The sequence below is a fragment of the Phoenix dactylifera genome, chromosome 14 (genome assembly GCF_009389715.1).
Source record: "Phoenix dactylifera cultivar Barhee BC4 chromosome 14, palm_55x_up_171113_PBpolish2nd_filt_p, whole genome shotgun sequence".
NCBI lineage: Eukaryota > Viridiplantae > Streptophyta > Magnoliopsida > Arecales > Arecaceae > Phoenix > Phoenix dactylifera.
The window spans coordinates 4,529,264-4,556,998 of record NC_052405.1 but is presented as its reverse complement, the minus strand read 5'-3'; the positions used below and the strand labels follow the sequence as shown (position 1 = coordinate 4,556,998).

General features: G+C 36.8%; 1 protein-coding gene across 1 annotated transcript; it reads right to left on the bottom strand.

Moving 5' to 3' along the window:
- Positions 1 to 162: 162 nt before the first annotated feature.
- On the bottom strand, positions 163 to 23,933 carry LOC103719811 (calmodulin-binding transcription activator 4-like). The gene is made up of 12 exons (XM_008809220.4): positions 23,573 to 23,933; positions 22,537 to 22,662; positions 22,334 to 22,449; positions 19,205 to 19,293; positions 16,704 to 16,749; positions 15,249 to 15,759; positions 8,137 to 8,363; positions 7,258 to 7,734; positions 4,706 to 5,391; positions 3,893 to 4,478; positions 1,000 to 1,296; positions 163 to 568 (listed from the first exon to the last, which is right to left on the bottom strand). The coding sequence occupies exons 1-12, from the start codon at positions 23,580 to 23,582 to the stop codon at positions 494 to 496; spliced, it is 3,246 nt and encodes a 1,081-aa protein (XP_008807442.1). The 5' UTR covers positions 23,583 to 23,933; the 3' UTR covers positions 163 to 493.
- Between the last annotated feature and the right edge of the window lie 3,802 nt (positions 23,934 to 27,735).

The following is a 27,735-nucleotide window of genomic DNA, read 5'->3' as shown; positions in this document are numbered from 1 at the left end:
ACACAGAGAGTGCTGGTGGTGGCAATAATGCCTATGAATGGTTTAATTTTCAAAAAAAAAAAGTTTCTAATTTTTACAATTTCTAAAAAATACAAAAGGATTTTTAGAAAAACTAAAAATAAAAAATTGAATTACCAAACAGCATTTCTTTCTTGGTTTGTATAATAAAAAGAAAGAGAGAGAGAAACAGATACAATGCCTAATAGATCCTTCAACAAACTTCCTATTCCTAGATTCAGAATTTCAACAGTATGATAACCCTTACAGCAGCACGCAGCTGTGCCATGCATGCACATATTGCTGATTACATTTGATCATATGTACAACATTAAGAACAACAATTTACAAGAACAAATATAGGACCCAAAAGCAATTCAGTACATTATGAACAGGCTGCTTGAATGTTGCAATATCATCAAACAATCACTATCTGGATTCGCCGAAACCTGATGGCTAGTGAGTCAATATGAGTCCAAGTCTTTCCAAATTCAAATCAGTTCATGAAGCCGTCATTTTCTATTATCTCAAAATCATCTCGAAATCTTGATGTTGCTTCATCTGACACAGGCTGTGAATTAACATAGAATAAAGTTTAGGCACATGGTTTGAGATTTATCTGAATACCAGAAACGGCAGAAATGGCAAAAGTAATCTAAGCACTATAATGACCATTAGCACAGCTAGCAGTCAATATGCCACTGAATGCAAATTATGTGGGGAAAAGGATTCTAAAAGAAAACCATATAATCCAAAATTTTGGCAGAAGTTCGGTAATATCGCATTCCAAAAGAAAGAAAACCATATAATCCAAATTATGAAAACTTGTCAGATGGTCTTTGCAGTTCAAGATTGCCTCTCTTGTTTAATATCCCAAGAATGGAAAAGAAACAAATGGTTTACAAGCAAACAGTACATTTGAAGGCAGAAAATAGAACCAAACAACTGTAATTAGTCCTAGATCTGTCAAATATTTATGGTATAAATGTTGGTGGTTATTACCATAGCTTGGCGATATCTTTCAAGCATTCGACGGTATTGCTGCCTCGCATCAGGAGAGTCAACCATTGAAAGTACTCGAGACATAGCTTCATCAAGAGCTGCATCGACTTTCTGCTTTCGGAAAACCTTGGCTACATCTTCTTCTTCCTCTTCATCACCAAGCAATTCCGGTTCAGCTCGAAAGCCTCGTAAACCGACCCCTCTCCGACGCCACCTGAGTACAACTTTTTCTACAACACTGACAGCCCGAAGGATATCTCTGTACTTCCTTCTTACCTGATGACCTCTTACATGGGCCTGTCAAAATTTAAATTAAAAAAAGTAGCTACATCAGAAGAATATATGCAACTCCTTTTTTCACCAACAAGAGCATCAACAATTATAGGAGACAGATTACAAAAAGCCATCATCCCTATAAGCATCAATTCTGCATCTAAAACAAAAAAGAAAAGCGAAAAAGAGAGAGTTCAAGACCTGTCATGGAATGGAAGTTGCAGTTCATGTTCTAATAGATTCAATATTCAAGCTTAACCACTGCTTCATCACAACATTTAATCCACAAGAAATTAAGAAGCTCCATGCTTTTGTAAAGAATTTTTAAGCAGCACTCAATTGAACTGCATATTATTTAAGTTGTGTGGTGCATTTTTTCACCAAAGGATGTGGAACTCATGATATTTTGCTAGAAAAAAATGCAATATTGAATGGATGCACGTTTCTCCTTCCAGATGTACTTCAATCTCTCAATTATATGCATTTAAGATCTTGGTTACATTCCAGCAATTCAATCTTCATGGGACATTGTTTCAATCCTCTTTCAGACACCTTTTAGAGCGCTGTCTAGGGTTGTCAGGCAAATCAACAAAGAAACAAACAACTAAACAAGGGCAACATAGGTATATCAGAAATCAAACATCAATCAATATACATATCATTATAAATCAGAGAGACAGTTAGGCAAGCCTTCTTTACATTCTTCTAAATTCACTAAAAATTGAATTTAGATTAGATAACTAAATAGAAACAGGTTTGAGAACTCTAGTAATTTTTCATTTTGACTGAAAATTTAACAAAGTTGTTTGGGATATTTGGAAACACTAACAAGTAGATAACATTTAAAGAATGAACTAATTTCTTGATCCCCTTGCTGATGAAAAGAATCTATATGCATAGATTAGGTACTGAAGATTTAATGCCATATAATAACCACTGAGAAAATTTTATACAGGTTCATAGGTTAATTGTCTGATGAGTCGAAAAATGTGAATATTTTATGAAAATAAATACATAAAATATTCCAGAAAAGATTCATATCTCTGTATCTGCATCAATTATTTTCCCTTCCTCCGAACCACTCCCATCCCTGTCCCAGCATTTTTACAGCATCTAAGAATATTTTGTGATTTGTAACACAATCCCTATTCCCACGGAATTAGAAAGGAACCCACGAAAGAAACAACTCATATTCAACTTGTGGTACTAAAAATTGAAGAATGCCTTTTCAAGTATGTAAAATATTTTCACTAACCAATTTGCAAGTATGTAATATTTCTACTTAATTTTCTTTTCGCTCTTTCTTCTTGATAACCACTTGATTCTCCTCTAAAACCCCATTTCCCAACAAAATGGTTCATTCAACTTATTTCAAAATCAGTTAGAAAAGCTCGTGAGACCTTGCAACGTGAACACCCTTCATGCTCAAATAAATTCATCCAAGAAATGCATTTACCTAAGCTTATAATTGTCAAACAATCTGTCCTAAATATATAGTTGGTCAATGGGTAGTTCAATTTACAACAGTTCATAAAATGACACAATACATATATTATTTGGCTCATAGCTCTGGTTTTTATACTTGTAAACTTCAGATGAAACCACCTGGTATCAAGGAATGCCAAACCGTGCTAAATCGGCGGATTCGAGATGTACTGAGCAGGATAGGTCGGCAACAGACACAGTTCTGGCTATGTATTTAGTTCGCTCCCCCTAGCTTAGAAACATCGACAGAGAGTGTGAGAGAGCAACCCTTTGGCTCGAAAAAGAGGGCAAGAGAGCGATCCCCTTTTGCAAGCACCGCACCCCCCTCCCGATGGTCCGCCCTTCCATAGATGGTAGGTCTCTCTCTCTCTCTCTCACGCATACGCGCACATGTACTCAAGTTAGGTTTAGGCAAGATCCGCAATCTCGGTACCGGGTACCGTATCGATATCTTATCAGTTCAGTATAGTACAATATGATACACCCTTGTACCAAAATAGTTCTCCAACCATTTTTCTTAATTTTCATCTCGGTACAGGTCGATACGCCTCGGTACAAGTCAGTACAGGTCGGTATGGGGCAGTACTCCTCGGTACAGGCTATACGGGGCTTGTACCGACTTGAAGTCAAGTTTTATACCGATTTTCTTTTGGTACAGTATGGTACACCCCGTACCAGGCGACACAAGGCGGTACAGCAAACCATAGGTTTAGGGTTTGTAAAGGCGATCCTCCCCCCCTCCCTCTCATGCGTACACGGCTTAGGGTTAGGGTTTGCCAAGGCAGCCCTCCACCTTCTTGTCTCCCTCCCTCCCTTTCCCTCTCTCTGAGAAAGGGAACGAACCGGTCCCCACTTTTTTTTTTTTTAATTTTTGAAGTTTGAATTGAATTCAGCAAACCATATGCCGACTTCGGTTCAATATTTAAAAATAAAAAAAAAGTCCGAAACAGACCAAAACAGCATAGTACGGATCCACACCATACTATACCGCCGGCCAATCAGCACAATTCCCAGTATGGTTCGGCGGACCTTTCCCAGTGTGGTCATACAATATTGTGAATGCAATTGGAAATCTCATTGGTGCACACGTACACGCGCCATTGTATAAAAAGAATGGGACAGTGCAGTTAAGTACCTGTATCTTTACTACATGGTGACGTAAAGTTAGGAAGTCTTTTCGTCCTTTCCAACCTCGATATTTCTTTTGAATAGATAGAGCCGCTTTATCAAACTTCTGATCATGAGAACCATGAAACAGCCTTGATGCAGCAGAAAGCCCTTGTATGTCTTCTTGAGTCATACCATAGTCATCTTGACTTAAAGCAGCCTTGTAGCGCCTCTTTCTGAAAGAGTGAGCACGGAAAGCAGCTTGTATGCGTGCTGCGGCTTGAGCTGCATTTCTGACAGCTGCCAAAGAATCTTTAAGTGAAAGCTCATCTTCTGTTCCACCACCATGTATTTGGACACTCCTCTGGGATATGCTTTCCACAGCTCTCTCAGCCTCCACCTCTGCGGACACTTTGGAAATCTGATTTTCCTCCATTGTGAGAGAAGAAAGATGGCTAGTTAGAGCGACTTCTGAAAGATATCCAGCAAGACCTTTGTGGCCTCTTGCAGAAGCTATAAAACCTGGTGTTTTGCCCACTGGATCTTGTGGAGTGGGATCTGTCACAGCTCCAGCTGATGCACCAGCAGCAAGAAGTTCAGCAACCATATTTTCCCTGCCACAGAAAACATTTTTAACTGTAAAAAATAACATTTGTCCACTATGGAGCAGAACTTTAGATATACACTAAATTACAGAAATCTCAACATTTTCTTTTTCTTCTTTGTTAGCACATATAGCTCTGCTTTCTCAATCAGAAAAATTCAAAGTTAAATGCATGGCCACTTGTCTATATTAGAAACATCATCAAATAATATATTTCATAACAAAGATTTCAATCACCTTCCAAAATGTGCAGCCCAATGGAGGGCAGTCCATCCATTTGCATCACGAAAATTTATGCCAACACCAGCACTAAGAATAGGATTTAGGGCCCACTCATAGCCCAAACCAGAAATCAAATGTATAATGCCTTGCTCTTGCTTGGATAACAAGCAACTTGCCCCATCATTTCCTTGATTTTTTGATGATATCCAGTGCTGCAATTTATCCTTTAATAGCTCTTGCATGATCCACTCTATAGAACCTAATGAACTTTCACAACCAACTTGGAGTGACTCGATGATTTGCCTCCACGGATCATCAGTTGTTTTCAATTTTCTGGACTGTTCAACTTCTGCGACAGCACCTTTTGAAACTGTTAAACTATCATGTCCACATAAAAGAATCTGTACGAGTCTGGCAAGCAATGACAACTCTTCAGCACTTTTTGTTGCATCTATTGATGACGAAGTGCCTATGGAACTAGAGGTTTTTGCTATTGCACGAAATTCAAATTCCCGTACTTCACTGCAGGACTCCCTATTCCCAGACGTGATGCACAATGTGACCTTACCAGGACGATGTTGAGGAGCCTGGCAACGAAGGACACCATCCTGAACAATTTCGAGAGGAACCTCGAGATCACCAAACATAACTGCCCAGGCACACTCTGAAGGATTGCAAAGAAACTCTCCAGTAATAATAACCTGCATTACAAGGTTTTGCATCATAAGCTTGTTTCTCATTCACTAAGTTGGAGAGCAAAATTGTTGTTTAAGGAAAACAATTATTACAATTCTGCAGAAATATATGAAAGAATAATTAGTTTCAGAAATGTGTTTATATTAAGAAATGGAAGCACAAAATTTGACGGACAATCTAAAACTTTGTAAACTTTAAATGCTAAAGTAGAACAGGTCTTTTAAACTGATTGCAACTTTAAAAAATGGCATGACTTATTGGAAATGGACAATTTTGAATATTGAATGCAAAAGATGGTATTGGAGAGATGATGTACGGAAGAGATAAGCACAAAATGTACTGAATAGTCATGAAACAAATATGCCTTATTCACACTGTTAGCAATTTATCTGTAATTAAGAAGGGAATCAAATACAAGGACGGATACCTAAACCTTAACCAGAAAAAGTTAACCCATCTACAAGGGATCTTTATGGGCCAATATATGATCCACAATGGACTGTTTTTATGCTGGCTTTCAGCTGTCAACCCTTCAAATGATTGGCACTGATCTCCTGGCCAGGCAACTTTGAGCAACAGAGAGCTCTACCATAAAACCTATGAAGCCCATATAAGCTTATGAAGTCCTCTTATTGATCACACAATTTAAGCTCATGAATCCACGGGGTAACCTTCCATATTTCCCATAAAGCTATATAGAAGACATGACGAAAGAAAAATCTAAAGCTTTAAGTAGAGAACTACATTCATTTCCAAGTCGCGACCATAAACCCAGATGCCAAAACAAAGCGGAATAAGATACAGGTAGTGATAGGAAAAAACATAAAGCTAGGTATGTGCACAAGAAGCTGACTACAACCAAGAAATGAAAAATGATTTAGAAAATATGCAATGTAAACAATAGGGAACTTTACCTGGTGTTTCCCATCAATTTGCACAAAGAATAAGCGTATTTCGCTAGTTCTCCCATGGTTTTCGTACATGTTTCTTGGTTATTTGCATAATAAATCAAGTCGAATAAAAAATGCTTGTGGAAAATAAGAAATATAAATAATTATAAAGCCAGATGTCCATGTGTCCGCATGTAGAATAGCATAAATAGTAGTCAAACTCGTAGACATTGACATCTTTATCAATCTTCCCAAGTTCTTAACCATGATCAGCCTAATATTAATTCTAAAAATACACATGAGAAAGCCTTTCATTTTAATCAAACTTAGCATCAGAAATTGTTGCTGCAAACTAATTTTAGGTACAAGTTTTGGAATTGATCAGTACTGAAATCTTCAATTAAAGCAGTGGTTATTTTATACCAAGCCATAATCTGTGAACTACTCTTGCAAATCCCACGTACAGGGTACTAACATTTTTAGCATAGGCTCCTCAATGAAAGATAAATATTCTCCACCAGAAACCTCACCTGAGTACATAAGAATCCATGTTTTGAAGCTGATATCTTGAACTTCACATAAGACTTTTGTAGACATTCAGTAAAAAAAAAATACAAGACCTCCAAATCATTTTCTGACCACGTAATTCTTACAATACTTTCATGTAAAACATGTCTATAAGAACTGGAAAAGATTCAATTGCTAAAACACATGTTAAATCCTTCAGTGGACTCTTTTGAACCTGAGAACAAGATTCTGCGCCTATATCACTTTTTTTCTTTTTTTTTACAAATTTGTGAAAAGGGGATGGCCAAATCCCACCTAATTTATTAAAGAATGAAGAGACCCTGTAACCATATCACATTTTGATATGTGCAACATCTCAAATACTTTGTTGAATCCAACTTTCAACACAAGAATCAAAGTAAGAAAAAACATAGATAGTATAATTAATAACAATTTCAACTTTCTACAGTGTACCTTGGTACTTTCAAATGAAAATGCCCATTCAGGACAGATTTCATGAATGCTGAACCGTTGTTTCTGTGCTACAGTCAAACTTGAATACATTCCAACAGAACTTTCAAATTGGCTGTGGTCAAACCATGAGCCCGAGAAGTCAGGAGTGTATGTATCATTCCCAGCAGCTAAAGGCACAGTCCCCATCCAATCAGTGCTATTTTCTTTTCTGAGCAGAAAGTTGGCCTCAACAATACTTGTTCCAGAGGAATGGTGTACTCCAGCATCTGAGAGCTGTGAACTAGAGGTTGGTGACTCCACAGGATTGCCAGAGCCTAACAAAAATCTTCTTGTTGCTGATAGCTGTAAACTTAGATCACTCTCAGAGATCAGGTTACCAGTAGGCCTACTCTCTGCTGTAAGCCAAGTCAAATTTTCTGACTCCTCAAATGGAGTTGCAGACATATCGACCCTTTCTGAGGAAGAGATCCACGCATCCTGTAAAGAGAATGCAAATGAAAATATTTTGTAGTCCATTTCTGAAAGGTGACCAAATTACATGTCCTATGTAATGGCATGCTTTTGCAAAAGGAAAGATAAATCTGTTTTTTTAAGAAAAAAGATAGGAAAAGCTTAGGACTTGTTTTTTGCTAAAGCCAAAGATTTCAAAAGAAGCCATTACTAAAAACTCAAATTCATGCACCTGTCAAAGATGGCATACCAGAAGCCAGTTCTTAGTCATAGCAAAATAGTTTATTTCGATAATTTAACATATGACTGGACTTGTAAAAGATGCAAGAAATAACAGCCAATCTGGTGTACCTTGTGGCTAATGCTGAAACCAGAGAGAATCCAGATATAATGATAGAGAAATAATATAACAAAATATGAAACTCTTACATGGTTGAACATATTTCTAGCAGGAGATGCTGAACCAAATGCCCTAGTGCTGCAATTGGAAGACTCAGAAATGCCATCTACGACTGAGATATTTGAAGTGTTAACATGGGAATCAACTCCTGCTGAACTCGAACTCAACTCCAGCATGTCTTTCCATGAAGGAGATTGCTTCCTCTCAATACCGTAATCCAAGCATGGTGACTGGTTTTGCTGCATTACATGATCATCTGGGTGAAATGTGAATAAGACAAATTTTAGTTTCAGATATTTTAAAAGTTAGAAGAAAACAAAATAAAAGATGCTCGGACTATTGAGGTTAAGATAGCATTTTTGGTATACAACAAGCAGGAAAAGAAACTGTGAGAATGTCGTAGCATGATAGATCAAAAAACTAGTTTATCTCTCAGACTGATCCATAAAATTATTCATTTTCTAATGCAAATTCATCTGGATATGAGATAACTGTGACTATAAATTGAAAAAAAAACATACTTGTGCAGTGACTTGATTATTAAATAGAGTAGTGAATTTAAGAATGACTAAGAAGGAACAAGAGTCTTGAAACCTACATAAGGAGTTATCTGGTTGCACTTTTCATGCTTCACTATGATGGTATAGAATCATAAGGACATCGATCCGTTCTATTAATTTTTGAAACCAATAAACAAAAACAATTAATATTAGCTACATATTTTGATCATTACTACAAGATAAATTCCAAAAAAAACACTAAATAAAAATTGACAGCAAGCTCATAACATTCCCTGCAAAGTTCTGAAGCTTTATCAATTACCGATACCAGAAGCTTCAATAAAACTTGCTCATTTTTCTGCATATGTGAGCAGTGATAACACAAGCTATTAACTGGGGTTCATTAAAATGTGACCAATGTGTTAGCAAATACATTTGATCCATACGATTTAATTAACTAGGGTAAGTAATTCTAAAAGGACTGCGACCAATAAATATAACTTAAGTTTGATACGGTTCCTCCTGAATTATTTTTGTGTTCAATCCAATGTAACAACAAGATCTCACCCTGCAAATCATTGGCAACCGCATAATAGGTTCCATGGTGATTAAACATAGTTTTAATAAAGCTAATTCAATGTTAACTAACCAATTGATTCCCAAAGCTTAGGCTAATTAGGGAAAGGGTCACTAATGTATACCAAGCTTAACACCCCCTCCCCAACATGTGGCCAAGACCATACACGTGGAGGGATAACTGAGTCAAGACATAGAAATTAAAAAAAAATAAAAAATCAAGAACAATCAAACATATAACTGAACTAGAGGATATTCAAGCTCATGGCCTCCAACAAACTTGAGCTCTAACATCACGTTATCTAACCAATTGCCCCAAAACCTTACGCTGATAAGGAAAGGGTCAATAGTGCATATCAGGCTTATCATTAGAAACTGGGAGCAAAAAAGCAAAAAGGAATCAAGATGAAATGTTGATAACAATTATTTGATAAGATAATATCAACTATTGAAATTTTGAATTTCCCAGCTTGACATTATGGGTATCAAAATGAAGGTTTGATATATCGCATAATGGAGGCATACACGGCATGTCCAATCAAGGTCGGAGAAACTAGTATCGGGCACCGTACCGGTTCCCCAGCAGGACGACTCAGTACGGGCCGTGTCAAGCCCGTACCAAAAGAGGAACCGTGGCAGAGAGAAAAAGAGAGAGAGAGAGAGCAGAGGAGGGAGGGCCAGAGGAGGGCCAGCGGGGGCCGGCGGAGGCCGCGGCGTCCGCCGGCGGCAAGCGACGCCGCGGCCAGACCCCTGTTTCGTTCGAAATAAGAGAACCGGCCGCTGCCTTGGCTGCCGCGGCCTTCGCCACCCCCCCTAGGTGGCCTTCCGCCGGCGTCCGCCACTACTCCCTTCCTCCCCCACTCACTCTCTCTTTCCTTCTCTATCTTCGACTCCAACAATCGTCTTGTTTTTCCAGCCGAAACCATACCAGTGAGCTACCAGTACAGCTCAGAACGAGCGGACCACTCGGTTCGGGACAGTTCCGCCAACCTTGTGTCCAACACAGTACATACCGCAAGAAAGTCGCTGTATCTACTCATGATTTGCCATTGCAAGGCAATACAACATGAGGTATATAAGGGTAGGTATAATACTATTAGGCTGTATGTATGCAATATGGTTGGTGTTTTCAAACCATGATAGAATGAAAACTCTCATGTGTTTGTTAAGTCCGCATGCATGTGAAAAAGGCATCACAATTAAAACACTTAAGATACACAAAAGAAACTTTTTGAATGAATGTTACTGAGAAAACATGGACGAGAAGAAAAAACTTTTGAAGTACCTCTATAAATATGGATACCAAAAATGGCAAAAGTTTTATCTAAAAGTGATGACGGGGGGGGAGAGAATACTCAAAGCATATGGATGTATGCATGTGCAAAGTGACCCTTTAAGTATAACTCAACCTCTCATATCTTATTAAAGGTTAAATAAAAGCAAAGAATTGCAAAACATACAGATCCAATTCATTACAAGCATCCAACATATTCAAATATTAGAATCTTCAAATATGATTCCTCCACTATATCAAGATCAGAATGCTTATGTGAGCATGAATGTCATCCTAGGAGACAGCAATATATTAGATAATAAATAAAATGAATTTTCGCAAGCGCTGCAATTCAGCTCCACTTGGACATGATTTGGCATGGGTTTGGTGTAGTTCAGTTTTGCTTGGTCACATATAGGAGAATCAGATTTGGAAGCCTATCTAGGTGTCCGAGTTGGCAAGAGGAAAAAAGGGGGATACAGAATACGTAAGTTAAATGATAATTTTAACTAAATCATAGATTTGTACCTTTAAAAATTGTCTGCTTAAACATTAAAAAAAAAATGCTGAAAAGATATTGTTTATCAAACTCTTTCGATATACATGTTCTCATTCAAACCAATTAACATAAGGTTACAAGAAAAATAATATTTTCAAAGTTGTTTGAATATCCACATCCTTTACAAATATCTGAAAAGAACAGATAATCACTCCGGATGTCAAAATAGAGAATCAAACTCATTGCTGGAAGAGTTGAAATCTTCCAACATTTAAAAATAGCTACCAAAGAACTTCATAAGTATCTAAGTGTCTAATAAAAATCCAACTCAAATACGTATCCCCAATGGATTTTTGGAGCTGGACATGAGTGTTCACATAAATCAGGTGTCTTTCACTTTTATTCCATTTCGTAGAGGTTCTTCTCTTACGAAATTTTGTCTAGCCATTCTACTTCCATGCCAGAGGAATGGGATTCAAACCCATGATACAATATTCTCATATGTTGATTTAGAAAACCAATGCCTTAAGCCACTGATTCATTGCCTCCAACGTCTTGATTGGAATTGGACTTGTCTGGTTGGGTTGGTTGCTACAACATATGGGCCATTTGGTTTGGCCAATATATGGACTCAAGGTTTCAAATACCACCGAAATGGGACAGTATGAACGTACCATACCATTCCTGCAGGTTTCCAGCACCGCTATACAGTGTATCATACAGGATGCAGTCCCGTACTATGTATCAACATCCGGTACTGTATAATTCTGGCAAAAAAAAGGTAAGAGGTACGGTACTGGTATTTGAAACCTTGTTAATGGTCTGACGTCTACCCCTTAGCCAACAAGATTGTGCAACTTAATGGTATCAGTTTAAGGTGCCACTTTCTGTAGGCAATGGGGATTTATATCAAGTTGTGTATCGAGCAGTGTGTATCCAATTATACATTTGTATGACATTTGTTTTACGTGTGTAGAGTGCATCCAAATACTTGTATTAAAAGATATAACATATTTATTACAATGCTGTTTGAAAGGCATCTTCACATATTAGTAGACAACAACATGGTTATATAAGAATAATGGTCTAATTCTATCAATCAGCTTTTCAAATACATATAGACTGTCTTCTTTGGTGTCATCAGTTAGTAACATAGGTCATAATGGATAATAATATATCCACTATGACTAAGGTTAAATTCATCTATATATAAAAAACAGCAAAATCATTTAAGTTTACATACAAGGTGAGATCAAGATGCGGTAATATAGGTGGTTAAACCTAATTTCAGCCCATGCATTACCGCACAGGGAGACATACTAGTATGGGCATGCCTGTCAACATATAGAAAACTTATCAGACCAGGAAAATGACATGACAATCTAGATAATAACTATTGAAGTTAATTTTGATACAAATGTCTTTATATCATAGCTTACTACTATAACACTATATAATAAGCTGCACCTTGAACTGGTCTTCCTACGTTCCAGACTTCAATTGGCCCCAAAAATCAGCATATTCAATATTAGCCCAAAAGTAAGTATTGATGGATAGGAAACAGCAGTGAGACAATGCTTGCGAAAGGATGATCATAAACATAAACATCTACCCTAGCTGGTTGAGTCAGCTTCACAAATCATCACTATCATAATCATCCAACCCTTTCCTTCTCAAATATGGAATTTGCTATAAGGCAGAACATTAAGTAGATAAGGCTACATGGAAGGAGTGATGAGATATGACAAGCAATTGTCAACCTGACATCAAAACTCTAGAAACTGGTGTTGAGCTCCTCACAAGAGAGGGCTCTGCTATGAAACCTATAAGGCCAAATGATGAATATAAAAATATGACTTATCCATCACAATTTAAGCTGATGCAACCAAGGAACAACCTTCTGAATTCCCTCAAGCTCCTGATGTCATAAGCACAGATAAGACAAGAAGCCAAATGAAATACAGTCCGCTAGTCAGCTTTACGAGCTTTCAGCCAAGCGCTACCTAGGGTTTCATGACTAGCTTCTCCAAATCCTTAAACATACTCTTCCTCATGATATTTTCTTTGTTTGACCACATATTGACCTCAACATCCATCCTGTGTGATTAGACAGTTAAACCATCTTTCTTGCCCAAATTTTGAACCATATTACACAGGGGACCTCTCCACTTCATCAACTTTGCTCTATTTACTATTTAATATTTTCATCTGGCCCTCAAGCTTTTTTAACAAAATAGACTCTACAATGGAACTGGTTCAAAAGTGTTATTTCTTGACTATCAATTCCCTGTTAACAAAACATAATAATAATAATTAAAAAAAGACTTAGGCTTTGTTTGGATGCAGGCTAGCAAACCAGGGGGTGAATAGATTTAACTGTTTGTAATCACCCTCAAACCAGCTAACAAGCGGTTAAAATTATCCACTATTTGGTTGACATTCCCAGGGTCAGTGAGATAAAGTGGTGGAAAAGTGTTTGTGTGTGTGTGTAAGAGAGAGAGAGAGAGGAGAGAGAGCTTGGTGCCTAATTTTATTTCACCCTCCCCTATGAAATAAATTTAGCCTAGTTAGATGGACTTTTGACCCTATGAGTGAAAAATATTATCCATCTGCTGGTGTTTCACTGGTTAAACTGATAAGCTCTCCTTATCCACCAGCTAACCAGCAAGCAAAACTATCCTTAGGGTTTAAGACAGCCTATGAACCAAGATACAAGTAAAACTGTCATAATAATTAATCTGCACCAGGCATTGCAAAGATTACCACTACAAAATGATGGAACATATATAGGTTGAATATCACTATGTTTGCGAGGAAATTGTCGATAAGAATGTTTATTTTGTAATGTCTCGATATTTACCTACAAAAATACGAGCAGCTATCAGGTTCAGGCAAATGTCCCAAATAGGGTCAACTTAAACACTAGTGGGTTTTTCTACAGTAGATCTCTATTTCGACCCTACATGCAGATCCTTCCATTGTATATCAGCCATCTTGCATCAGATGATGTAAATGTAAATTCAATCACTTCCCATGACAAAATAATTTGTGAAGTTGGAAAAAAGAAAATGAATGAACTTCATACAAATTTTATAATTTTTGCTTGCTGGTTAACTGGTGGATAGGGAGAGGTTATCATTTTAAACAACGAAACACCAACAGATGGATAATATTTTTCAGTCATACGGTCAAAAGGCCACCTAACTAGGGTAACATTATTTTATAGGGGAGGGTGTAATAAAGTTAAGCACCAAGCTCTCTCTCTCTTCTCTCTCACACACACACTTTTCCACCACCACCACCACCACCCCCCACAAAAAAAAAAAAAAAGACTGCCAGCTCCTTGGTTATTTCTTCTGCTTATAAAGCTGATTCTTTAGAATGATTGTAGCACTAGGCCACTAGCTAATTTGACCATGTCAAGCCCAAACCTGGCCTATTCACAGCTCATACAAACCTAAGACTACGAGTGGCTTGTACAATCACAAGTCAGTTCATGCTTACCCAAGTATGGTCATTATGAGATATGTTAACCACCTTGGCCCAAGAAACGCTAGGACAAAAGAGTGTGCTTTGAAAGCTAATGAGCATTAGTTTAAAGTTTACAACGTTAGAAGTTAATGAGGTTCCCAACAGATCTGCTAGGAAAGACATTTTCCAAAATTAAATAGCTTGATGTCAAGGACAAAAGTGCCACCAACACAGGGCTTGCCGGCCAGTGGTTGACATGTCATGTGCAGTGCCTTGCCAACATTATTAAAATGCAAAGGAAAAAAAGGGTTTTAACTTTTAAGCATGGGACGGCACATAACCAACCAATGCTGGATGCCAGGAATCACCCAAGCAAGGTACATGCTGGCCTGCATAGACTGGTACAGCCTAGTGGTTATCTCCATGCATGATATTTATGTTTAAATGTTGACATATTCACAAAATTTTACAGTGCAATGCATCAACAGTCCATTGCTTTTTGTTCTATCATCACTCTTTACTTCTTGTACAAGAAGTAAGTTTTCAATTATAGAAGGAAAAGAAGGAAATAAGCCTGTAAAATACAAATATGCTTAACTCTTGTCATATGGTGAAACTAGATTTAATATAAGCTAAATAAGATGGAATATCGATGCTGAAACAACAATAGGCATGCTATACTCAGTTCTACTTTGTACTTCATAATCAAGCTTTTCAAGTATCATAAGAGATTCATAGGCAAATGAGCCGATATATGTCAATAGATATTCAGGAAATCTATGATAACCATCCGCCAATTTGAGTAATTAAAAGAACAAATACCAAAAGTTTTCAGAGACTGAATGCTGTTGTAATTTTTCTGCTTTCTGGCTTCTTCAAGTTGACCTTGCCCTGTAAATTCCAACCCATGGAGCAGATTTTCACGTGATTCCTGTAAGGAGTCCCTTGTTCCAAAATCCTGATCTTGTAAATTCTCATTCCGATCAGTGTACACAGGCAGGTCATCAAAGAAGATAGAGTTATCATCATCATCCAGACTTAACTGCACTGCAAGCTTCCGCAGAGCTTGACTAACCTCTGGCCGTGATGATTGACCATCACTTAACGATTTATCCATTTTATTGATGCGGTCGCTCTCAAGGTTCTCTATAACAAACTTAGAACTAACTTCTTCCACAGACCCTGGACTGCAAGAGCTCCGATATGGTTCATATAGGCCATTAGTTCCAGACATGAAACCTCGAAATTGGGCATTACTAACACTGGTGCTCTGATTGAAAGTTGAACAAGATTCAGTTGACAAGTTTGAAATAGATCCTGAAACATATCTTCCCTGCACGACACAAAAGCAGCAAGTGCCATAGTGAAAACTCCAAACGTATCTTTCCTTTTTCATAGTTCACTTTTGATCTAATGAATATTTGTTGTAATTTTCTTTTGTATAAACTTAATACAGAGCAAATAGACAGCAGAATAATTACAAAATCACGTCAATAGAATAAGGTCATCTTTTTTTCCCTTTTTGGTATATAGTCATCTTCTTTGTTAACTTACAAAAACATGAGAAATTAACATAAGAGAAAGACAACAATAGCATGGAGTACCAAATGGATAACAAAGGCACCTTTGAGAAAACTATCAAGAAGTACTTATTTGTTGCAACTCCAAGTAACATAAATCAGTGCTGTCCTTTTGTTGGGCTCAGAGAGTTCTTAAAGTAGATAAAGAGTGTCCGCAACTATTTCTATGAACTGATGATGATATTGTAGAGAATTGAACATCATCAGGTACAGAACAAGCTCATTTTAGTATATTGGCTTGTGAAGAATGGTGCTACAGAAATTGTTATTCGTGTTAGTGATCTGCAACCAAATTAACAGTTCTTTGGTTTCAGAGTTGTTGAGCAGATTAAAAAAATGTTGATAACTAGTTCTATGAACTGGTGATATGATATTTACAGAATTGAACATCATGAGGTATAGAACATCCTCATTTCAGTACACTGGCATGTGAAGAATGGTGCGATAAGATGGCGATTCATGTTGGTAATGTGCAGCCAAATTGACAGTCTAAGGTTTCTTTCTTCATTCTTGGATTGCTGTAGAGTGTTCTGGAGATCCCAATAAAGTGAGGCCTCTTGATTTCTTACTTTTGTATTCTATTCTTTCAGTTACAACCCTTGTTAGACTTCTTCCTTTTTAATTAAACCCACAGCCTTTTACCCAGAAACAAATTTAAACATAAATGAGTTCTTGTAAAGGAAGGTCCATAACACACCTCAGCCACTTCTCTGTAATGAACAAGAACAATGTGATCATAGGCCCTGCAAAGAGAGAAAAAGTAATCAAAACAAGAGACAAAACTCCTGAATATAGTTCCAGATGAAAGCATAATGATGTTTTCTCAGGAAAAACATAACACAGCGTGCATATGGAAAATTGTTATATAATATACACAGTTTTGCATGCTTATAGAGCAAGCAGATAGAGTGGAAAATTTATGTATCCCATAGAACATGGTGATATAGGAGATACTTGGGGATTCAATAGAGTGAATGCGCCCATAGCAAAAATGCTGACACATAATTACATGGTAATTGTAGAACTTTGGCAGCTGCATTCTAAAGTTTACATGTTAGGAGAATAATCAAAGCTTTCCTAAGTAAAAAACAAAATTAAAAATCATAGCAAGCTGTTCCAAGATGCAAATGGACAGTTGAGAAGTCAATGGTCAACAAAAAGGTGACAGTAGGAGGCTGGCAGCATTCTAAGTGAAATTGCTATTTGCTGAAGTGGGTGAAGGTAGAGCACATCAGCCAGACCTTTTGAAGCAAAAGAAGCTGTTGATCATGATCAATAATAGTTAAGGGCATAGTGCTTTTAAGAAATCAATTGAAAGAGTTAAATGCACTACATAAAATCCACTCCAATGGCCAGTTATCAACTTAGAACTATCATATCATCCAAGGATTTACACTAGAAATCCTCTCTAGTGATTCTAAAGTAGCATAAGAGAGTGACATTTTCCAATTTGAAGCTATGATGAACGTATGTGCATGCCTAACTAATTATGACAGCAGCTGCATACTCCATCCAGCAATTTCATGAAATATGGTCTGTATAATGAGTGTTGAATTCTATGTAGAAATGTTGATAAAACACATGAATTAACATGATGGTTTGCTAGACTAGAGTTTCAATTTGCATTTGCCAATTTCAATGTTTTAAAATGCAGTACATACTGCCACATATGTGCCTACATATGTGTATGCGGTCCCTTGACCGCACCACATTGCCTATATGCAGTACTTACCATATGTGGTCATTCCATGTATAGACCAAAAAGCTGGTCCATTTAGCATTGCTTGACTATCTATGGCCTACTCAGTACAGCTGCATATGTACGTCCATTTAGCATTCTAGAGCTGTATATGAAGCCCACTCTTATGCGGGCCCATGTAGATGAACCAGGTTCAAGCTGATGGTTAGGTTTGATATTGGTTTTAGGTGAGCCTGACATGGCCATATGGGTATTAATGGTGCTAAAATGTTAATTATGTTATAATTATTGTTACTGGATATTAGATACTAAATGCTAAGCACTAATTGTCAGTTATTATTGTCATTAATATTGTGATGCATTATGGGTTTACTGTACTTAATAATTATATTTATTTTTAAATAATTCAAAATTAGTAACCAGTAACCACATATGCAGCCTACATATCATATATACACTATGCAGTCCCTTGATTGCCTACACACCATAGCCACATTTCAAAACACTGGTTAGTTTATGTATAGTTTTGACAACATCCCAAATTACCCTTTGGACACAAGTAAATGAAACATTCCATTATTGCCATGTTTCTTTGTTGCTGCAGTGAATATATCATTATGTTATGCTATATAAATCTTCAAGTGCTTGAAAGAAGAGCAAGGGCCACTGTACAAGCACCATTCCCCCAAATAAAGGCGAGCTAAGATGCCCAGTAAACTAGAAATGACAGCACATTGCACGCACACACAATTTTAGGGGAACTAAAAATTGTAAAACTTGACTGGTCTTCGGCCTTCCACCAAACTAGGACAGAAAACGTAACTACTGATGGCATCATATGCATATATGGTTATGCTAAATTGTTCCAACAATCCCTTTCCCAATGTTACATCTATCTGCAAATTTTATCTCAGAAATGCTCCTAGAATTTTTATGAACATGCCATCAATTAAGCTGGCAAATTGATAGTAGCAAAATTTGTTATGCAATTGTACTTTAATGGAAACAAGGCTAGAACAACTATACAAGTGGAATTCGACATGAATGACTGTACAAATATGGTAGGTTATGCATGAATGGTAATAACATATGTCAATATACAAAAATTACTTGGTCAATCTGTTGCATTAATTTGAATGCAGCACAGAACACACAGGATGTAAAGCTTTTCTTCTATGAAAATGTCATTGATAATCCATCTTGATGAACCTTCCTCCATGATTTCTTATGACCAAAAAAATAATTGAAGGTGATAGGTCATGGTAAGATTGTCTGAGCAATTTTCTATCACTTGTAACTTTAATCCTTACAGAGTAAACTCATATGAATGACTAGTTGAAACTTGAAAGTACGGCAAGCATGTGTACTAGAATTGTGCAAGCGTTTTGACAAGCTGGAAGATATAATTATCAGAATAGTAGATCCACAGAAAAAAATGGAAATAGGATAAATTAGTAAAAAGTATTTGAAAATCTATTAATGCTTGTATGTGAACTTACGGGTCCAGCATCCAATAACTTCGCCTCTGAAAATAAGGATTTTGCTCTCCATGAGCATAGTAACAGTTCAGGACATCTACATTCCCAACCTATAAATTCACATGTGAATAACATCAGGGAAAAAATGATGTTTGGCCAAACCAACCAGATTAAACAAGAAATAAACAACATATACTGCAGATGACAAATGAGGCAACCATTTCCTACAAATCAAGTAGAAAACACAACTGCAGTCCCACAAATTCACTGGCCAGTGGTCACTGATAATCAGCAGTAAATAATTCAAAGTCAGGTAATAGAAAATACATATTGCTTGGACAGTTCTATTGCTGTTGGTACCAGACACTAGGGTATGTGTCATAGCAGCGTAACTTTAAGAAACACAATTCAATATCCTGGAAATACCTATTTGGATGTATGCATACTTTGAATTTACAATAATGCTTGACTTATGCTTCTAACAAAATAATAATCATCAAATGCAAATTAGATACAAAAACATGACATTTTTCAGTAATGACATTACAAAATAACTTAGTTAACCCATTTTAAAGCTGCCAGTTTCTGGAACCTAAAATAGATTCTACTAAAGTCCTGGCCATTTATGAATTATCTAACAACCTTTTCCATCCTCTTCACAAAAGCCAGGTTGGTTTTCACTAATCACAGTATAGACCTGCTACAAGCACCACCAAGAAAGCATGAATATTTCTTTTTTGCAAATTGTCTATGTCATTTAATCTAACTGAGCTACAATGTTGTACAAAAACACTCTGTAATGAATTCTAAGTTCTACAAAAACCAGTCAGGGCCAAATGATGTAAATTGCAAAGTTATAGAACAATGTGTTTCTCATGTTCCAAGTACTTCTTTGGAAACATGTGGCTGTTGAAACTGGTATCCAATTGAAGTACGATCAAGTCGGCCAAATTAACAACTATCCCAAAAGCCTAGCGGTCATTCTTATAGATAATGGGACATGTCAGATGAAGACATTTGTGAAGGATGGGATCTAGGAATTTTTTTCTTTTCAAGTCTTGCTCCTTTATTTAAACAAAAAAAAGGAAAAATATCCAAGTATGCAAAAAAAAAAAGTAGAATTTTCTCAAAATATAGAAAGATGCTTAAATTCAACTCATATGATCTTAAAGTGAGACTTATAGAGTTTATAATGTTGAATAGTGAAACTTAATACAGAAAAAAGTCAATTATTTTGTTTTCATTGCAATAAAAGGTTCTCTGAAAACTTTTTTCAAAAAGAAAAAAGAAAAACTCTAAAATCATGTTATTGATGAGGATAGATTTCTTTGTATTCCTCTGAAATCCTAATAACCAAGAACCAACCAAGCACACATATGCATATTATATATGTGCTTTAGATGGTCTCTCATTGAAACCATCCACACAAACATGTACATAAGAGTACCTAAAAGCCATAGCATCCAGGAAGTTAATGATGTTGTTCTCTCGATTCCCTTTCAATTCACGTCAGTTTTTCTGATGATTCTAATCCAATTGAGGGCTCGTTTGGTTCGCGGGAAAAGAAGGGGAGAAAGTGTGGTCAACGGAAAAGTAAAGAGATGCCTCTTGTTTGGTTAAAGTTTTCAAAGAAGAGAGACGGAAAAGTTGTATTCCCATGAGAATATGATTCCCACGTTTCATAGAAAAGTCTTTCCCATGAGAAACATGGAAAAGTTACTTTTCCGTGAGCCAGAAATCGAAACATTTTTATTTTTTTCCAAAAAGGCCCTTCAACATCAAATCAAGGATCCATATTTGATCCAAAGCATTAAAGACCTAATTTTTATTAAGGGTATAATAGAAATTACACATAACTTTCCTAAGAAAATGGATGGTCAACCAAACATAAGCATTCTGAAAATCTGTCACTTTTTCATGGTCAACCAAATATGCCAAAAATACTTTTTCAAGCATCCTCTTCCCAGAAATCTGCTTTCCAGGAATCATATTCCTATAAGAAAAAATGCTTCCCGCGAACCAAACGAGCCCTAAAGGAGAATGGCAAATCCTAAAGCCAAAAGTTCCAGTATATAATTTGATGCCAAGCAGTACAGAATAAAGCCAAGAAACTTTAATAGGAGAGTTGTAAAAACTCTTAAGCCATAATCAGTAGGTTGCTTCTTTAATGCCTGGGAACCACTCCATTAATGCCAAAAAAACTCTCTCCATTGTCAAACAGCACAGATAATACAAGGAAACTCCTTCATTAACGAGCAAAGTTTCAGAAGATGAAACACACTCTAGCGATCAGCTCATCTGCAATGCAATATAACTTATGGCCTCCTGAGCTGGCATTACCTACAATATGCATGTTGTTTGTTGGTTTCTTGCAACTCATGTGATGCCCCGTTTTGTGGTCATCTTACATGTAATTTGCTACACTCGAAGCACCATTTCTGACTCACTTTTTGCCCACAAATTGTCCATTACAGTTTCAAGTAAATTCTGATGGATCATCAATTATCACCTTACTGTTAGATATTTTATCTTTAAGAAAGATTCTCATGTATCAAACAGATACATATTGACACCATGACAAAGACCAGCATTCCACATATTTCGATATATTGTAAATGACAGTGCTACATAATTGCACAAAATATGGCATACTATGGTCAAATGAAGCACACAATGTCAGTTGCCAATTATCAAACATAATTTCTTGCTATCATCTTCCCCTCAACTTTCCTCTTATATGCTCTTCAGCTCAACAATTTTTTCATGAAGTAGCATACTTCTCAAAACTGCTTCTTTCTCCTTGTAAATCTCTATGTATGATTATCCTCAAATTGAGAAGTGAGAGTTCGATTGCCAATTTGTATAATACAGCCACAATATATCCAATATGCATAGTATACTTATTGGCCTTATATGTGTTATGGTGATGCCGCCATTATAACGTATAGAAGAGTAATGGAATTTTACGCTAAAAACTCAAGAATACATTGCATGCTTCTCCTTAAACATTTGCTCCATTTTGCACAAACAAACTAGTTTTGCAATTCATTATCTTTCTGTAAAACATAATTAATCAGTGATATTTATGACAAATGTAAATAACTCTGAGAATGCAGATGTAACAAGCATAGGCAAGTTGCTTGAACAAACCTTAAGTCGTTCATGTGCTTCTCCAACAGTTCTTCCATCTCTCTTCCTTCGCCACATATGACCATCTTTACGGAAAAAACGGAGTATTCTACGGTTGAAAAGGAACAAAGAACCACCTGGAGACAAATCGGAGGCAATCAGAATGTATAGATGAATAGAATCAACAACATCAAACTTCTAGTGTATGATAAATTCTGCATTACTGGGTGGCCTCTGGGCTGGCTCTTGTGAGAGTGGGAATCTCTCATAATTCTGTAAGATGAAGAGAACTTCAGAAGGCTTCAGCCAGCGTGTATGAGCGTCTTGCTGAAGCACATTTATGTCATAAACTGAAATAACACAAAAAAGAAAACACATAAAGCAACAAACCAAACATATGTCTAATTATTATATCAGCATTTCAATGCAGAGAAAGGTTAATAACAAGTTCACACCACAAAGTCTAAGGGCTTGTTCAGCATTGTTATTGTTTTTGTTCCTGTTTCTCCACAAATTAGTGAAATACCACATGGAGATTGACATTGAAGATATAACTTGCACAAAACTTCTGCTATCCTTGCTTTTATATTTCCTTTTTTTGAAACCAATAATTCTTTACTTCCGAAAGCTCTAAGGATCTTACAAACAATTTTAAAAACAAAAGATTCATGATACACGTCATCCAGTTAGTTCTTTTTTCTTCTGAGGTTTCTGAGAACAAAAACAGAAAACAGAAGCAATACCAAACAGGCCCTAAGTTCCCGGATTAATTTTTCATTAATTCGCCATATATAACCATCCTTGCTCAAGTAATACCCAATCCCAGCATCCAACAACAAACGTCAAGAGCAAAGTACTTTGGTCCAACAAAGCCAATGATTACGAAAAAAATCTCAACTTGACAACTGAACATAGTACCATTTTGAAAATTAATTTCCATTTTGCTCACAACAATGACAACATGATCCCAATTCAAAACAAAAGGTAATTTAAAAAACAATCTTTTGTCCTAAAAACGACGCAAAAACCTTAAAACTGCAGCACCCCCAGATCTAAAAGTCCCAAAATTTCTCAAATAGATTTCAGATCCATCTACCAGATTCTCAAGACAACAAGTCAATTCTAATTAATTTTCCCGACAGAAAATTCAAAGCAAAAATTAGACAACAATTGACCCGAGGTCAACGAACAAAAACATCAAGGAAAAATCGAATCTTGACACTTAAAAAAAGAAGAAGAAGAAGAAGGATTCCGCGTTACCGGGCTGCATCTTCTTCAGCAGAAAGCACAAGCTTCGATCTTGGCGACGGAATTAGTCGGAGCCCCAGTGAGAGCGAGGGTTTAAGAGGACAAAAGCCTAGGGACTGGAGCGATATTAGACTAAGGGGGAGGAGAAAGGCGGGTTACCGGGCCGCATCTTCGTCAGCAGAAAGCACAAGCTTCGAATTGGCGACGGAATTAGTCGGAGCCCCAGTGAGAGCACGGGTTTAAGAAGACAAAATCCTCGGGACTGGAGCGATATTAGACTAAGGGGGAGGAGAAAGGCGGGTTGAACCTTGATAGGGATGAGTTCGCCCTTCTTTTTTGGTGGGAGAAATGGCGGAAGATAAATGAAAGAAATTACCAAGATGGGAATTAGATGAGAGAGACGAAGAAAAAAAAAAGGCAAGCAGCCGTCATTTTAAACGCAGCTCTCTCGCGGACGGTGACAAGGTCGGTTAATGTCCTCTCAACGTTTGGAAAATAGCAGTACATACGGTTTTTCACCTGCCGTCTTTTTCGTATGTCTCCAAATCGATCATCGTATCTCGAATAGATACATAACATCAAAAAATATTTTAATCAAATTTAAAATGTTAGACTGATTTAAGTAGGAAAAAAAATCTACTCTGACTTTGAATGTTGAACAAAGACGCTCCGTCAATTAAAAAAAAAAAAAGGATCCAAGTTCCTCCTTCTAAATACCCAATACAATATACATAAATATTTACTACTTTCCAAGTTCTTCCTTCTGACTTAATCATCGGAAAAACTTCTTGACTAAATAAGCTCCGTCGACTTTCTATATCTTCTTTTTTTTTTATTTGTAGGTTATCTAGTACAAATTGGATCTTCCTCCTCTTGTGCAGATTTTTTTAAAGGCCTTCCACCTATCGGATTGCATTTTGGCGATAATACTAGTATTGCACACATGACACAAGGACATATATACTGGTAGTAGAGGCTTGACACGGGGAAATTGATATAGACAACCATGTTAGAGGAAGTAATAATGTTTAAAAAAAAAAGTTTATCTTATTAGCCAAGAATGCAAACAAGTGATTCCAAAGTATGTACATGATATGCTTGGCCCTCTTTCACACTCAATCACCATCTAAGTCAGGTTGCATTTGCCACTAATATCAAGCTAGACTTGTTCTGCTACGCAAATACATTTACTAATGCACTTCTTTTTATTTTTAATTCTTGTTGATCAAATGAACTAATGAGAATGTAATTTTATTAAAATGATGGATAGGTATAAAATATCTAGCTAAGAAATGGCCCAGTCTCAATGGTAATGGAAGCGTGAGGACCATAGACAAAGGATTGGGGTGGTTTTGTAATAATAAAGATTGGTTGACAAAGTCCTCTGCCTTTTGGATGTGCCCATTTAGGATGTCTCCATTAGTAAGTAATGTCTCAATCGTTGTAGCCCTCATTGACATGAACTTTAAATCTGTCATCCATGAGCCTTTGTTAAGCCATTGGCTGGACTCCAATGAAACATCTACACATAAAAAAGAATCAATTGCTGTTTGGACAGATCCATAGCATGCGTATTCACAAGAGCATCCAAAATTAGCCGCGTGTATAGCGTATGAGGTGATGGCTGTCAAACTTAAGTTCCAGAATTGTTGATGCTAAAGTTTTTGAAGTAAAAATTTTATAAAAAAAAGCTATTTGCTATTTGGTAACTATATTTTTAAAATATTATAAAATTTTAATATATATTTGGTAAATAAATTAAAAAAATTATTTTAATACAGTAAAATAATTATAAAAAATATTATATAGTATTATATAATAAAATATAATAGAGTATAATATTTTTGGTAGGTGTGTTCCATCTCGCTAGATTTTAGATATTCCAAACCTTCTCTCTCACACACGATGCTGTTGGATCCAAACAATCACCGGGGAAGAATATATTATATGATATTTAAAATATTCCAATGGTTTCGAGTCACGCGGTATTTGACAAGGTACTTGGAAGTACTGGCAGACACTATCGACTTAGTCTCATGAGCTGTCGATTTTATGAGCCGTCGATCCATCCGCACACATATTTAAAGAATGTCTTTGGAGAGAGCAGCTAGACAAAAAGGAGAATAATTCTCACCGAAAATTTCTTGGGAGAATCTTTTGATGCAATGGTGCCGCAAATCATGGTCCACGTGTATCATGACAACCTCGTGGATGATTTAATACACCCGAATACCTCCATTGGTCGTAGAGGCTCTCATGATACACGTGCGTGGGCTTAGGATGAGCCTGATCTTTCTCCTGGGCATGCCCTGTTCAACCATCTTGGCATAGTCCATACATCCTGATGCCTTTCAATTTTTTCGGCCAATGTTGTCGGAGCTGAATCGGACTGGACCAGTTGGTTCAATCAATTGAACTGAGAATTAGTCAGCTAACCGGTCCGGTATATATATCTTAAGTTAGATCGGTCAAAAATTGATCAAAAATTGGATGAGCCGGTTGAACCAGATAAATCATAGAAATTTGAAATCTAAATTAAAATTCTTGGTTTAAATACTTACTAATTTATTTTTTCTAATTTAAAAAAATTCTACTACACTTATCATGATCAGGGCCAGGGTTCGGACACTTTTTTTATTTATTTTTTAAATTATGACATCATGCTGATGTTAGTATTTTGCGAACTAATTGAATCCGGAACCGGCTAGCAAAATGGTATAATCTCTGGTATAGCTTCGACCCCACTCTAAATATAAACTTAAACCCTACAAATTGAAGGGAAAAAGTGAAAAGAAGTACACTAAGTTAATCTGGGATAAATTAGGTATTGACTAAATTATATAGCACCAAAAAATCTTTCTGATCCTCTATTCCTAAGAGGAATATTTAACTGTCATGACAGTGGCTGAAAGCAGGTTGGCATCCTAGAAAGAGATGGTTGAAAGCCATATTTTATGACAGCTGCTATTGGTTTCTAAAGAAGTGTTCACAGTATTATAGTGATAATTATCTTGAGTAAGGCCATGATACCTTCCAATTCCAGCAAAACAAGCATGGTCCAGAGCTGCAGCAAGGTTGCTGTCCAATGTAAGGATGACTTTGTCTCCATCCTCATCTTGATACTGTAAAATCTTTGTTAGAATAGGACTGCCATCAACTGTACTACTTTACAAATTAGGGAAGTTATCTCTAAGACCCCAGTACTTGTGGCAAATGATTCCTATAATTGTCATCACCCACCTTCTGAATGATAGAAGTGATATAGGTATGTCAAACTGCATGTGTCTGAAATGGTTACCACTAAAATAACTCTTTAAGAAGACAGAAATTTTATACAGATTGATAGTTATTAGAGGTGCAAATGAGTTGGGCCGAATCATAAATGGCCTCGCCCCCAACCCGATTTCTAGTTCGAGTCTTAATTTTGAACCCAAATCTAACCCAACAGAAGATTGAGTCGGGTCGGATCGAATCTACTGCTATAATTTTTGATCCAATGGATCATTCGGATTGAGTCGAATACATGTATAATCCGGACCCAGTCCAAAAAATTTGGGTCTAGTTCGAGTCCGGTTCGAGTTAACCCATCAATGGCTTCAAAACTTGTTTGCATCTCTACGGGCCCAAATAATTTTACAAATTCGAGTCGGGCTGGGTCGTAGGATTGAAAACTCAAAATTATCCAAATTTCAAATAGATCGGGTCAGGTTGGGTCGGGTCTGAATGTAGTAAATCCAAATCCGACCTAGAAAATAGAACGGATCCAATTTTAGAATCCGACCCAATCCCATGGGTCCTTCAAAATAGATCGGGTCAAATCTAAGTAGGTCAGATTAGGTCATGGGTCAACCTGACCCATTTGCAGCTTTGATAGTTATACTATGAAAGATAATGAGAGCACAGATTGTACGGCAGCTAAACCTATGCATCTGCCCTTTCTATCCTCGAGCTAAAATTCTAATTTAGTAGGTGAAGGTTGAAGAAGGATAAGAAGATTCCACTATGTCAGTTTCTTCAGATGCAATTTTGATGGAATTTTCACCAGAACACAACCACATGACTCTGGGATGCACTTGAGGATAACCTCCATGCATCATCATCATCATCCTCTAAATGCCTCAAGGCCTTAGCAGAATCCCAGAACTTTTGCATCATGGAAATCGTTGCCTCATTTC

Bases quoted from the DNA above. Each gene is read 5' to 3' on its own strand.
- LOC103719811 (XM_008809220.4), bottom strand. The intron at 16,750-19,204 runs GTAAGTTCACAT...CTCTCTTTGCAG, and splicing joins AGTTATTGGATGCTGGACCC to GGCCTATGATCACATTGTTC. The intron at 4,479-4,705 runs GTGATTGAAATC...TTTCTGTGGCAG, and splicing joins TGGGCTGCACATTTTGGAAG to GGAAAATATGGTTGCTGAAC.